This window comes from Cryptotermes secundus, unplaced genomic scaffold (assembly GCF_002891405.2).
Source record: "Cryptotermes secundus unplaced genomic scaffold, Csec_1.0 scaffold843, whole genome shotgun sequence".
Lineage (NCBI taxonomy): Eukaryota > Metazoa > Arthropoda > Insecta > Blattodea > Kalotermitidae > Cryptotermes > Cryptotermes secundus.
The window spans coordinates 470,549-486,303 of NW_019731994.1; the positions used below are offsets into that span (position 1 = coordinate 470,549).

Below are 15,755 nucleotides of genomic sequence, written 5' to 3' on the forward strand. Positions count from 1 at the left end.
TTTAATTTAAGACTCATTTTAATATTATCTTCCCATCTACGCCTATCATTTTTCCCTCCTGGTTCTTTGCCTAAAATTCTGTGTATGTTTCTCATGTCTTGGATGAGTGCTACGTGGTCTTCCCATGTCACCCACCTAGGTTTGATCGCCATAATAACATCTGGCTAGGAGTATAACTGGGAGAAAACTGCATAATGAGGAGCTTAATAACTTGTCCTCTTCTCCAAGTATAATTAGAATGATCAAGTCAAGGAGAATCAGATGTATAGGGCATGTAGCACGAATAAGGAAGAAGAGAAATGCATATAGGATATTGGTGGGGAAGCCAGAAGGAAAGATACCACTAGGAAGACCAAGGAGTAGGTGGGTGGACAATATTAAAATGGATCTTAGATAGGATGCGATGGTATGTATTGGATTTGGCTGGCTCAGGATAGTGACCAGTGGAGGGCTCTTGTGAACACGGTAATGAATCTTCGGGTTCCATAAAATGCTGGGATGTTCTTGAGTAGCTGCAGAATTGGCGGCTCATCCAGAAGGGCTCAGCTCCATGAGTAAGTAAGTAAGGAGTACAACTTATGAAATTTCCCGCTGTGCAGTTTTCTCCATCCTCCCATCATTTCATCCCTCTTGTCCCAAATATTCTCTTTACTCTACCCCTTGCCAGATGAATCTATCTAGTACCCTTATCCTGTTTCTTTAATTCCTTTTAATATTCTGTCATCTATGCACAGGTTCTTCAGTTGAAATGTTCACTTGGACAGACATCCATATATAAACTAGGACTTCATATTGCTCAGAACTCTGTTGTCATTAAGGAAAGATGAGGCCTTTCACACACTGCAGCATAGTGCATTGTGACAACGAGTATATATTATATTAACCCCTTCCATGTTGTACCTAAAGGACCCATCTTCTGTCAGCATGATTCCACGAAATGACGCAGATAGGTAACTTCATGTGTTGTGATGGTCTCATGCACCCAGTACATGCTGATCAGGAGGTCGGTTGCTTTCAGGCGAGATATCTCGTGCGTAGCGTGGAGATGCTGGAATGTACTTGTAGTTTCTCTAAGATAAAGAAGTCACATTGCCGGTCACGGTAGCCGAGCGGTCTAAGGCATGCACTGTCTTCGCTCGCTCGGAAGCCAGGATCGTGGGTTCGAATCCCACTCAGGGTATGGATGTTTGTGTGTGTTTTTCTGCGTTTGTGTATAGGTAGAGGCCTTGCGACAAGCTGATCACCCGCCCGAGGAGTCCTACGGAATGTGTAAGATCTAGTAAAACCGAAGTGAAACGGAGAGTTTCATGGAGGTAGGCCTAGGCCCAAATTGGGGCTGTAGCGCCAATGGAAAAAAAGTCACATTGGAAAGTGGTTATCTTGAGCAGTGAAGGCCATGCCACTCAGAATCTGATAACAGAGAGTGACATAGTCCGTATAGAAATATAATTTTGCACGTTTGTATGGGTGTGAAGCCTGGTCTCTCACATTAAGGGGAGAACACATACTGAGGGTGTCTGGAAACGAGGTACTAAGGGGATTATTTAGACCTAGGAGGGAGAATGTAACAGGAGGGTGGACACCAGTTGCATAATGAATAGCTTCATAATTTGTGCTCTTCTCCGAATATCGTTAGAGTGATCAAAAAGCTTGGTATAATTCCATTGATACTGTTAAGTTGTATTTCTGAGGAACTAGTCTATGGCTTGGGTTAATTTTGCTCACAGTAGTACAAAGCGGTGGTCTGTTTTGGACAAACTGGTAATGAAACTTTGGGTTTCGTAAAAGACAAAGGATTTCTTGACCAGCTGGGCGACTGTTGGCTTCATATGAAGGACATCGCTGCATGGAGGTAGAAGAGTGTGCCGTAATTATCTTATGAGGTTGTTTCACATTACCGACGTTGGACCATCTTGTTGTGTTACCATGGAATACACAGGCAATGACGGTAGGCCGTAACGAATTTCAGTGTTATTACACGGACCTGTTCGGATTTAAATGCGTTTTGTTTCAGCATGCACAGATGAGATTGTGAAGAGTGACATCTGGTTTCACTACAAGGAAGGTTTCAGCAATGCTGTGCGCAGGTCTGTCAAGATCCAAGACCTACTGAACAGTGGAGGGATGTGAACGAGAAGTTTGTGATGTCAGAACACAACCCCTTGTGGTGGTGAAAACTGCAGTCTTCCGCGATATGGCGCCATGTATTCTGGTAGATAGTGACGAACACTGAAGAGGAACTGTACCTCACTTCTGGAAGACTAAGGCAGTTTGTTCTCTAAAATGTTGGTAACCATGAACCAGACTTTACACATCGCAGGGAACCAAAATCTTGTGTTATTTAGCATGGTTGTATCATGTTCCCCCTCCCCCCCATTTTCACTAATTGTCATCAGTGTGGATCTGAGTGAATTGAATAGAATAACCAGAATTCTGTGCTGAAGCCATGGAAATAAATCTCATGGACTGATCTCATCTCCCTCCAACATTTTTTTTATTGTTAGTGGGGTGGGACTAAGTCCCATGTACTGCGGCCACTTCTGGCCTATTGTACCAGCCGCAGATGATAGGTGAGGGTGATTTTGGAGCAATTGGTGGAATGAAGATTGGCAGGGGAAACCAATGTACTCGGAGAAAACCTGCCCCAGCGCCACTTTGTCCACCACAAATCCCACTTGACCAGACCCGGGATCGAACCCGGGCCGCCGCGGTGGGAAGCCAGCGACTAACCGCTTGAGCTATGGCGCGGCATCCCTCCAACATACTACCCTATATTCCCCTCCAGTCCTATAGCCATTCTGTTCACATGAATATTGGTAGTGATAGCCATGCGATAATCTTCAGTAGCGATGAGAGACTGTGGCTGGAGGGGGAAAAGCACAAGTAAGCAGAGTGTGGGAGGCCTGAGTCTCACTACCCCCACCATCCATGGGACTTCTCTCTGTGGCCTTAGTGTAGAAATATATGATTTCAGGTAAAATGGCGTTATTACATCTAGGCTAACAGGTGACTAGCAATTTCTCTTCAGTCCGAAATTACAAGTAGAAATCTCCGTTCATACATTGTTTGTCAGATCGTAACACACTTAGATACATATTTTGGATTTTGTAGCAGATCATTCTGTGTCAGTGTTGATAACAAACAGACGCGACCATTGGTGACCATTGTTCAGTTCTTTAACTTGTTTCCATTATGTCATTATTTTCTATTTGTGCGCCATCTTAATGTGGTACCCCTTTTGTTGTTCATGCATCCTGCATGCCTGAGTTAGGAGCACATCAAGCCCATTATGTGGCTTCTGTGTCTGTGTGAAGCTGTATGTCTCATGCAAACTTGTTCTTTGATGTCATGCACAACACATATGATGTAAGATTAACAGGATTTCAGTTGTAAGGGAGACGTGTGTTTTATTGGAGACAATTGTGATGTGTGGGTCTGTGTATGTAATGACAATACTCCATACATGAAGCAAATATTTCCAGTTGTGTTCCTTGCAGCACTTATACAGTGCTCTCAGAAATGATAATATTGTACTATTCCTGTCAGTTTTCTTGAGTCCTCAATTCCCTGTCTTCTATTGAAAGAATTTTGGTGTAGTATGGCGGATTTTCGCCCAACAGAAAACATATGTCAAGACCTGCTGTAATCAGTATACTGTTAGACAAATTACTGTGGATGTTTCATAGTTTTCTTCAGGCAGGAGAACAGCAGTGTATGCGCACAGCACCACTCTCCCCATAACCCCTTGTGTGAGAATGCAATACGTCTGTGTGTCGAGTTATATACAGAGTGTCCGGATGAAAGGTACCCAAAATAAAACATTATATCTCAGAAAGAATTTATTATACACATTAATGAGTTACACTATTACAAAGGGAAACTATCAAAGTTTTTTTTACTGCTTATATAACTTTCTTAATAGATTTAAATGTGGGCTCCCTTGGTGGCACGACAAATATCCAGGCTTGNACTGCGTATATAACTTTCTTAATAAATTTAAATGTGGGCTCCCTTTGTGGCACGACAAATATCCAGGTTTGAAGCATGTTTGGTGTTACCGTAGCCACAGCGTCCCTTATGCGGCCTTTCAGGTGTTGAAGGTCGTTGATCTTAACCTGATAGATAATGTTCTTCACATAACCCCACAAGAAGAAATCCACTGGCGTTAAATCTGGCGACCTGGGAGGCCAAGCGATTGGTCCACCTCTGCCAATTCATATCCCAGCCATCTCTCTGTCCAGATGATTCCTAATATGGTGGCAAAAATATGACGGCGTATGCGCGTAAGCCGGGTATGAAAAAAATACTTTCAGAGTTTTCCTTTCCGATGACATAAACCAGATACGTGTATGAAAATTAGTTTCGGAAATATATATTTTTTATTTTGGATACCTTTCATCCGGACACACTATATTGGTGTCATCCCAGTTGACCAGCTGAGTTATCTCTGAGCAGAAGCCTAGCTATTCAGAGTACTTCTTTATCTCAGTAATCAAGGAATCATTCTCTGGTGATGGAGATACAGAATGTGTCCAACATTGGACATGTAGTCCAGAGTGACGCCGCTGGTCACCTGGGAAGATTTTGATCTGTTTCGGCCTTCATGAAAGCTTCAGTATCCTATTATTAAACCGTCTTATAACCCATACAAATCTTGCAGCGACATGCTTCTGGTTGATGTGCCCAGACAACTTGTACACCTCACCCGGCAGTGCTGCCAACTATGCAGCTTTCCTCTTATTGAAGTTATTCAGCGCCCCTAATGCTAATGCCATGTGTGAAATTCTATTTTGAGTCACTTCAATCCAGTTTACATCTTCATATCCATTCTGATAAGTCCATTTTAATATTATCCTCATTTCTGCGTGTAAGTCTCCCCTTTGATGCCTTTCTGTGAAACTGATATCTCTCTGAGGATAGGAAGCAAAGATAAGAGAAAGTGGCTTCCTGATTTACCATTTTCTTTCCAAAGCTGTTAATTCGTCACCTGATCAAGAAAACTCCTCCTTTTGCAGAACCCAAGAATTCATCACTGCCTTCACGAAATCCTGCCGCTAGTCACCGTCCTGAGCCAGCTCAATCCATTTCACATCCTCACAATATATTCACCAGCTGCCATGAGTGACTACTGTCCAGCTGTCTCCATAGAGATGCTCCCCACAAAGGAAAGTGGTCGCTGATGTCTTTTGTCACGTTGTCTGAGGTAAGTGGTGGAAATGAATGCGTAATGGGGAGGTAGTGCGTGTCTGCATTACGTCTCTGAAACTACAGAAGCAATTTCAATGTGGTCAGTGGTACAGATATCTTACAATTTGTCTTTTGTATGTATCAGCCCAGTGTAATCCGCTCATTACGCGAAACATTCATAAAGAGACAGTGGTCTGATGGGATGTGACGCCGTTTAATGTGGTAGATTCCCACCAATATTTTGTAACAAACCTGGTTCCTCCACGTAATATTCACCGCAATGTGAACTCAAGTTTCAGAAAGTTTCTTTGATTTTAATAGAAACAACTTATTGTGCAGAAGCTAAAATATAGGCCTCATTAAAATGTTGAATTTAGTATGAAATGACGCTGATACGGCGGACATTTAATTAACTGCAAGGGGAAACAATTTTAATTGCACTATAGGACTGTCTTTTGTAACCAGTGCCTCAGTGATATGTTTGGGTATTCAGTAACTGAGCGTCAAGACCACTGATATATGCAAACTTACATATATTGTGAGACCATGTAACCTGGTAGGTGGATACCTACATTTTTCCTCTTGTGAGAATATATATTTGTTTCTACCTACCTGCATGCGCGATGTCGTAGACCAGGAGACCACTGTGAGAACCTCAAATCGTATTATTGTGGCATGTTTGCTCAAAGCAAGAACTTTAAAACCAGAAGAGACAGTCGCTGCTAGGGAACGGCTTTGCAAACGCCCGTTGCTAGGCAACAGCTTCATATGCATGCAACAATACCCGAACCATCGCTAAGCAACGTCCCTATGCAACAGTGCAGGAACTGTTAGAAGCGGTGTTTTCGGCGCGTTCCTTGCCAAGGCTTTATATAACGGGGACCAGCTATCAGTCAGTGGTCATGTGACTAAGCTGCCGTTGTAGCACAAGTAAGACAGGCATGATCTGCTTTCCAAAGCCTGGATTGACATGGGATTTGTATATAATGCAAAAGGAAGAATCTTCAATAATATGCTACATGTGCGATACGTACACTTGAAAAAGGCCAAGACTGTTTGTAAGAGAAACCCATCCTCTCGTCAGAGAGAACTCACGTAAGGACTATGACCGCAAGGGTTCAGTTGCAAGAAAAGATCTCTGTTCGTGTGCCTCAAAGGGGCTTGGCGCCAAGCCGAACTGATTGGCGGTAAACCGCCAATCATAAAGTAACTCAGTACTCTGAATTCTGCAGGGAGGCAGTTGAGAGTTGCAGCAGCTGAGGTTGGGGACAGTTCTGGAACGCAGAGGAAGAGGAACATCCGCCGTTGGAAGCCGCAACCAGGCAGCGCAGTGAAGACCGTGACTAAGAACACTAGTCTGTGTGGTATAATGATTTCTATAGTCACCCGTGACTACACTTTACAAATCACACATATGACTAATGTTCCCAGTCACGGTCTTCACTAGCCGTTGTTGAGTAGCGGCTTCAGTGGTGGACGTTACTCTGTCTCTGGGTTCCGGAGCTGTCCCCGGCCTCAGCTCACAGCTGATACTCTCAAATGTCTGTCTGCAGACTCTCGTCTCTGACTGACTAATGTAAAAGTCAAAGTTATGTTACGAGCGACGGTTAGTCGGTCAGTCTGTCTTGGTGTCAAGCCCCATCTGGGGCCCAGCACAAGATTCTTGTTACTGTCAGATAGCTGCGGGTGTGCTGATGTGGGGCGCTCTCTCTGACGAGGGGACGGATCTGTCGTTTATAATTGCTGCTAGCCCTTGCCAGCGCAGGAATTTTTGGATCCCCGAGTCCCGTGGGACTCATGGCCTTAATTTACTGCCCGGTCGCCGTATTTATATTCCCCAGGAACAGGGTTACCCAGTTATACCCCCAGACACTGCGTTCCACTTTCGTCGCCTCCTGCACGGACTGCGCAGAATACACTGATTCCAACATTTCCTCCATTGTTGCATGGGCACGTTGCTTAGTGATGGTTCTGGTATTGTTGCGTGCTTACGAAGTTGTTATCTAGCAACAGACCTGTTTGCAGAGCCGTTCCCTAACAACAGCTGTTTCTTCTAGTTTCGCGGTTTTTGCTCTGAGTAAACATGCCACAATATGAAAAATAGCCGCAAACTTCTAAACTGTCAGTTTCTCGTATTTTTTTGGGTACAACACAACTTCGAGAGGGAGGACTTCGATGAATTGATTTATAGGTCGGACTTGGTGTCACACTGCTTGCGCGCACAACAATCATACGAGATGATAGACAAGGATAAGACTTTTGTTTTGATAGGGTAGAATTTATTTTGTGTCCTGTTCTCTTGAAGATGGAAATAGAATCAATTTCTGAAATTTAATGCTTCCAATAAAATAACAGTCTCAACCAACGTGTCACAGCCATCATCAAGAAAATTTGCTTGTAGTTCATACGTCAGTATGTTGACCAGTGGTCGCTGAAAGATTACCACACATCGTAGTTTATGTTGCATGTAACAAAATGCTGTTTAAAGCTCAGTGGTAATTATACGTACTGCCTGCTTTAGCATTGGAAACTCTTCGTTCTTCCCATGCGTGTTCCGCGTGATTCTCACAATAAACAGCGATAATTTCCCTAAACAATATTAACCTGTTGATCTTTGTAATGGAAACTCATTGTGTTTCCTGTGAGGTACAAATTGAGGTAGTAAGTTACACTGTATTTGAATGTACCGCAGGCTTGGAAGCGATGTGGAGCCTGAGTGCAGAGTGGATCCTGTCAACCTATTAAAGACTTTTGCCCTCTCGTTTTATTTGTAGAAACCTGAAAGTTGAGGGAAGAACGTAGTTAAGAATCAAAACCAACTATCGTTATGCTCCTGGCGAACTTCACAAAAACACAAACACCTGCTTGACGGCTTGTGTACATGGAAAATGTGAAATAGGCTCTGTTGTAGTGCAGTCTAACTGAAAACTCGAGTACTGAAAAAATCTGCCCTTCAGTCTAGGATCTAATACCTTGTCGCAGACGGAAGGACATGCCCTCTCTCTCTCTCTCTCTCCCTCCCTCACATTTTAAGGTTCTTTAATTACTACTTATGTACAATATTATAGGGCGTGTTATATTTATTTCCTTTGGAAATATAATTATCAGCTAATAAAACTTGAAAATATGGAAATGTTCTGATATTTTGGAGAGACAATAACAAATCAAGATCGCATTTATGAAGAAATTAAGAACAAAAGTAGAGTTATACCTTGCACTATAAAGGTCATGTAGTCCCATGAAAGTAAACCGACGTTTCGGAGGAATATATCTCCTCTACCTTAAGTGTCGAAGAGTGAGCCAAGAAAAAACCACCATGAATCTGTGTTTTTGCTAGGGTTACTCTTCAATCCTGAAGATAGAAGCGATGTTCTTCCGAAACGTCGGTTGACTTTCATCGCAAAAGATGGCATTATATCCCATAAGATAGACTTAATAACCACCCCCGTAAGAGCCTCAAATATTACAAATTAAGAGCAGATCAAATTCGGAGAATGCTTGCTGCTATTCAGTTCAGAATCTTTTGTCTTCGCATCGCCTACCTCAAGAGGTAAAATTAACATATGCAGAACTACAGATCAGTTGTTATGTATGGATGTGAAACTTTGTCAGTCACATTAAGGGAGGGAGGCAGATTAAGGGTGTCTGAGAACACGGAATTGACGGGAATATTTGGTTATATAATACAAGAAGTTACGCAATTCTGCAGTAAGTGTGGGTAATATCTGTCGGTTTTGAGTTCGCACGACCGCCATGTTGGTATTATTGATGGTAGAGTGTTCAGCAGGCAGCTGAGGTTACCTCCAACCGCATGAAGTATGGGCGAATTCTATCAAATTTGTTATGATGGTTCACTTGTAGTTCACTGTGTTGAGACGTGACGTGTGTAGCTTGCCAGACAAACGCAGTTAGCGCAAATATCACAGTAACTGATTTTCATGAAACTCTGTGAATATCGTCTCTAACTTTTTACGTCAGTACCTTGCAAACTTATGAGGTGGGCGCGAAAGTAGCGCCTTTCATTGCAGTGTAAGGTTTTATATACTAAAATGTTAGAAACATTGTCGTTAGATGGAGAGTGCCGTCTTCTGGGATGTGACGCCGTGTAGATCTTGTGTGAACCGACGTTACTCCGAAATACGGCCCCACATCCCAGAAGACGGCATTCTTCATAGTCACCGCCGTGGAAACCTCTAATCTTACACAATGTCGTCAGATGGTTCTTAAATTATAAAATGGCGTAGTAGGCTTCGGATCGAATTTAGACATCACCGTGCCCAGCTCCTAGACATTTAGTTCTAGAAGGGAAACTTTGGATAGAAACTATTTAATTGTGGACAGATTGTGATCCTTCGGACCCACACTCAGCACTTCTAACGCATGTACGCAGCATGGAGGCCGTTCCAAGACGCCTGAATCCAGCTGCAGTAGTAAACTATCAGTCGAACCGTTTGTTTTCTGAATTGGTTCTGCAATCCGCGGAATATGAACAAACACGGAAGTGACTGCGCCAGAATTAGCTTCATCAGACTGTACGTGGATATCGGCAGTAGTTCCACAACTGTCCGCAACATAGTGCGCGTTACTCGTTTATTGAACTGTAATTAAAGCCTTACTGACAGAACGTCTGTGATTTCCGCTAGCAATGTAAATCTTTTTACTGCAAACTTCGTGAAGCCCTCTGTCGCTCATTGTTGACAACATTACGTTCCCATGGCGACCGTAAATATGATTTCCTGTTTTCTGTGAAGTCGGGGCAGACTGCGTGACTTCATCTGGCATTCTCTTTCAGTGCAGTCCTGCACTATGCATGAGCCCCCAATGGAATTTCACTTCGCTTAATGAGTTTATCAGCCGCCATACATCTTGTTTCAGAATAACGTTTTTCTAACAGATTTACCTGTCTCAATCTCGGCAGTGGAGAGAAGTACACAGTACTGCGATAAAATAAGCATGCAGCATGCATGGAGGAAATGAAGGCACGTAAACTTTGGGTTTACAGTAAATTCGATTGCATTGATTGACGTCAGCTACTCCTCGTCAAACAAGAAATCGGTTTCAAGATTTTGAAAAACATAACTGAACCTAACTTAACTTTTAAAAATTACTTTTCCAAATTACGAAGGTTATATTGCCATGACTCTATCGTCAGGGCCTCGTTTGCAATATAGGGGTGTTCCCCGTGAAGGTAAGGTCTGAATTGAAGTTTTAGGTACTTTATTTTGTGCGCGTTACCTCTTATGTTTTGAAAGTATGAAGAAACCTTCCACAAAAATAAAACGTAGATTGGAGGACAATATTAAAACAGATCTTAGATGCATAGATTCTGAAGCTGTGAACAAGTTGGAACAGATTCAGGGGAGGGTTTAAATCTAATCAACAGGAGAGTCTGGGATGAAGCCCCGCCCGAACACCGAGACGGTTGGCCTGGAATGTTGTAACTACACGGCTGATGGTAGAACAGTGTACTTAATTACTGGAATGAAGTCATCTAAGAAGATCTTGATCCGTACTACCTATCGGCCACAAATCACAAATGCTTTCCTCCGTGATTTAACTCAGGCATCCAAGGTAAGAAGCCGGCTTCTTACCATCTGAGCCTGGGGACCGGAGAGCTCATTGTGTTTCTGAATTGAAACACAGACAGATGAAATCGACCTGTACTTGTGCTATGTCCAAGCCCATAGGCGGAGGGCATGGATGCAAGGAGAGTCGCTTCAGTTCTGACGAAGAAGTCTTCCTCTTCACAGGTGTGTGCTTCGGCCTGACCAACTCAACCTGATGATCGGCAAGGAGTAACGGGCCGTTACATCCAGCTCACGTACGCGACGGACCACAGATCACACACGTGACGGACCAGTACATCCAGCTCTATTTCACGTATGTGACGGACCAGTACATCAAGCTCCAGTTCACGTGTGACGGACCAGTATATCCAGCTCCAGTTCATGTGTGACGGACCAATACATCAAGCTCCAGTTCATGTGTGACGGACCAGTACATCCAGCTCCAGTTCACGTGTGTGACGGACCAGTACATCAAGCTCCAGTTCACGTGTGTGTCGGACTAGTACATCCAGCTCCAGTTCACGTGTGTGACGGACCAGTACATCCAGCTCCAGTTCACGTGTGTGACGGACCAGTACATCCAGCTCCAGTTCACACATCTGACGGACCGGTAAGTAGGAACTGTTGAGGCACGGAACACCCTGTGCGGAAGCAACACGGTTATGTATGCGTCATTTCGACTCTGCCCATTACGTACACAGACACACACCGCGTTTGTTACGTCATTAGGACTCCGACGCGTTATTTTTTCATACAATTTGAAAATTGGAGTAACGATATAATGGTTACCATCATTTGTGAGTTACGTATACAAATGAAGTGCAGTTCGCTCGGAGTGGGGAGTGGAATCTAATTACCAACTTCGCCGTAATGCGCGTTTGTGGGCACAGCTAGTCCCCAACATATATAAAGTGATATTTTACGAATGTATAGCATAACGATAATTTATGGGGGAGGGGGTAACTTTGTGGAACTGTACGGAGGGGTGCGGCGGCCGTGTTTACTCATTTATTATACCTCACATACCTCCCTCATGCATGGAAGCGCGCCCGTCCCGACTTTGCTTTGCTGATAGAAGGCAGGCAGAGGCCGGCCGGGGTTCGTTTCCTGATAAGAGCATCACCACCCATACGGCCGCCTCCACACATCTTTGTAAAACAGTGCTTAATCACAGGGATATATATATATATATATATAAATGTACTTTATCTCAAGTGCTTGTTTGAGGCATTTTTAAAAAAAAACACTGACATACTGCAAACAGGTTCCTCCATTCCTACTGGGCTGTCTGCTAAGCAACGCAGTTTTTCGTCTCACTGTCTTAGCTTGGAGAGCATTGCGCTGCGCCAGATATTTTTCTGTCTATTTGATGTTTAATGAAGTAGCATGCTGTATCCACCTCACATCCTCACAGCCCATTTCCGTAAGATCCACGTTAACAATTAACTAAATTTCTGGTGCCACAACCCGACTGTTCAACACAGCTGATACCAAAGCCCGCCACTGGACACGATCCTGAGCCAATCAGGAATTTCCTAGTAATACAGCATCCTGAAATGTTCACTTACGCTGTTTTAACTCGTTAGCTCCACATCGCGCACAACCATCATGTCGACAAACAACGTGTGCAGTTGATGCATGACAGCTCGCGTGAAGGATAATTAATTTGACGCCACAACGAGCGCCTCTTAACGTTTTGCTCGTCACCGCGTCCCAAAACTTAAAACCAAACTCATTATTCAACGCTGTTAAGTAAAAGCTCTTCGAAAACCCATTTGGTTAATTTGTACCACGCCGTGCTGATGTACCGTCAGCGCAGAAACTCAGTACCACGGCAATACTATGTTCTGCAGCTCCAGAAGGTTTGCTAGAAAATGGTGATGTCTCTGTAATTATTTCCCTCCAAGACAATTTGCATGAAGTGGACGCATAATAGAGAGATCATGTCGGCTCATCAGTGTGTTTCATTTTTCTTCATAACTTGTACTCTTCTCCAAGTATAATTAGAATGGTCAAGTCAAGGAGGATGAGGTGGGCAGGGCATGTACCACGAATGGGGGAGACGAGGAATGCGTATAGTATATTGGTGGGAAAGCCAGAAGGAAAGAGACCACTGGGAAAACCAAGGCGTAGGTGGGTGGACAATATTAAAATAGATCTTAGAGACATAGGATGGGATTGATCTGGCTCAGGATATGGACCAGTGGAGGGCTCTTGTGAACACGTTAATGAACCTTCGGGTTCCATAAAATTCTGGGAAATTCTTGAGTAGCTGCAGAATTGGCGGCTCCTCCAGAAGGGTTCGGCTCCATGAGTAAGTAAGTAAGTAAGTAAGGACCTAAAAATATCTGACATTGGTGGTCAAAATTAAAAAGTTGCGTGCAGATTTCAATTTTATCCGTATTTTACATGAAGATGAGGTCAGATTTATATTAGTTTTCCTTGGGAAGGGCTCACCAAATTCAATACATGTCAGCACAGGGCAAATCTCTGCAGATTCGTGGAACGACACTCCAAATTCGCGCTGTGGTTCAGAAAGCTTGTATGTTCCAGAGTTACATTGTACAGTTCTACACACAGATTTCAGAGTGGAGCCGTCAATGGAAAATTGTTAGAAGTAACCATGGAATGCGCACCTGATTTCCTGGGGAGACGAGTGTCGCACAACGAAACTGGGCAGGTTTGCCGCATATAGATTACAGCTCTTATTTGGAACATTTGGCCCTTGAAAGAGCACTGGGCCAATGGTCCAGTGATGAAGTCTAGCGGGATCGTGTCCCCCCGAACTTCCTGCAGTATCACCTGTCGTTGTTTTCCTCAGTCTCTGCAGATTTGTGGATAGTACATTGAGATAGGCAACTGGCGTTTTATTATCAATACACTATCATTCCACTCGATGCTGTATAATATATGCAGTTGAAGAAATGTCGTTAAACGAACTACGAAATTTTTTAACCTCGCTGCGGTTTGTGAATGCTTGCTGGCTGACTGGTACCTCTCAATATGATGCCGCAAGGAGGTTAAACCTTAAGAGCTCGTTAAAAGGTGGGATCACTTTTTAACTCTTCCCCTATATCCTGGGTTCGAGTACAGTTTATTTCACTTTTTGTATTTGTGTATACTTTCATAAAAGTTGCATCCAGAAGTTTAGCGCATCATGCAGTATTGTATATATGAAATTCACTCTATGAGCTTAACCTCGGCTGTTACATCGATGTGCAAGTATTTCTGTATGGGTTTGTTCTTTTAATGCGATTTGAATTCTCGTTCAGGCTCTGTCGCCTAAGTACATTAGTAAACTCCAGTTTCTTAATTTGAGTATTATACTTCTTTTCACGTTTTAGCTACAGTAGGTAGTGATACTGACCAGGAAACGAAATGTGTCCCGGGCGAAGAACTGGTATCCTACTTTTGTTTGTTGTATAAAATCTCAGGTTGGTTTTGGTAGAGGCTGATTTTAATTTAATAGAGAAACTTTCTGGGATTACCCCTGCAATACAGTTCTATAATCCTATTGTGGGAATGTAGAGCGCTTTGTATAACTGGACCATATCTGGACGTTACTTCCATGAGCCTCTTAGCAAGTGGCATTCTCGCTGTGTAAACAGCCGTTCCATTGGCTTATCGCGCCGCACCACAGCCTCCCACGCGTTACTCGACCAATCATAGCCCTCGTTGTGTCATCGATCCTGCTCGAGGGCTCCTCCCTCGGGACTTCCCCTCGTTATAGCACAAAATTAATCAAAAACTGGCCCAGAAATCACGTGTGCGGAAATGTGGAAAAAATAAAAACAATCGAGAGTGGAGATGTTAACGAGGAAAGAAACTAATCCCGAAATCACATAAGCGCAGCGAGTTTATACGGAGCGGATCAGAGCGAAGCAGACACCGTGACACAAGTTTGTTTCTTGCCCATCGCCGGACTTTGCAGATGCAGTTGAATCGCCCTCCCCTAGCACTCGGACGCTTTTCAAACGGACGACAGACCTTTACACGGCAACGTTTTGAAGCGTGAAGTTCGTCTAACTACTATACACAAGTCCACCTCCTATCTGTCAGAAAACTCGCTACGCCTCCTCTGATAGATAAATCGCTAAATGATGGTTTTGTGAAAATCATGCGAGAAACGCATGTAACCTGTTGTCAGCAGTGCTTTAAGTGGTTCAAAGGCTGGTATAACTGTGGCGCTCTAGATTTGTACCCGAATGGTGCTCAGTGTAAATCTGTGCTGGGACGCTGGCCATCATGACTGAGGGTTTTAGTGGTTTTCCTCAGTCCCTGCAGGCAAATTCTGGGATAGTATCGCGATTATGTCACAATCGTTTTCTACCAAATCGTTCCAAATTTATCTACCATTCGCATCTGTATAGTTTGGATACCGATAGTGTCGTTAACTGTCTGTGGTTGTACAGCCCTTTTTTGCACCTTAGCCGCTTTTTCAATTTCTTGATCTTTAACATAGTCGGTAGGACTCCTTGGACGGGGTATCAGCCTATCGCAAGGCTGCTACTCGCGCCCAGAACAGCACAAACACAGAATAAACGCACACTGACATCCATGCCTCAAGTGGGATCCGAAACCACGAGCGACCACGGCCAGTGTGACCGGTGGCGTCTTTAACTAGCTCTCCAAAGTATAAAATAGAGGTTTAACGTGTGTTTCGGACAATTTGTGTGAACATAACTGATGCCGTTGCAGATCTTACAGAAATGTGGCATTACGCACGTGAACTGTGTTTGGTTTCCGGGTCATGTCACTGAAAACCATTGTTAGTTTCGGAAACTAATGGTTTTAACTTATCATCTTAAACTAAGTTCCCTGGACTCTTTGACACAAAATGCGATATGGGTCTACAGAATGTTGAAATGGGCATTTTACTATGTTTATCCACGTGTTCGCTTCCCAAGTCTGTTGGGTCACAACACTCCTGAAGCTTCCTATACACTTTAAACAGGGAAGTTGCTTTCCATGCGCTGGGAATCACCAGCTTAGAGAACACGA

At 43.6% G+C, this 15,755-nt stretch overlaps 1 protein-coding gene across 1 annotated transcript in view; it reads left to right on the top strand.

Moving 5' to 3' along the window:
• The window catches only part of LOC111867480 (chromosome transmission fidelity protein 18 homolog), a 66,798-nt gene extending 64,376 nt beyond the window's left edge, over nucleotides 1-2,422 (top strand). Inside the window, exon 20 of the mRNA XM_023857401.2 lies at nucleotides 2,015-2,422. Within this exon, the coding sequence (XP_023713169.1) occupies nucleotides 2,015-2,130 (116 nt within the window). The 3' untranslated portion in view covers nucleotides 2,131-2,422. The remainder of the gene's footprint in view (nucleotides 1-2,014) is intronic.
• Nucleotides 2,423-15,755: the final 13,333 nt, after the last annotated feature.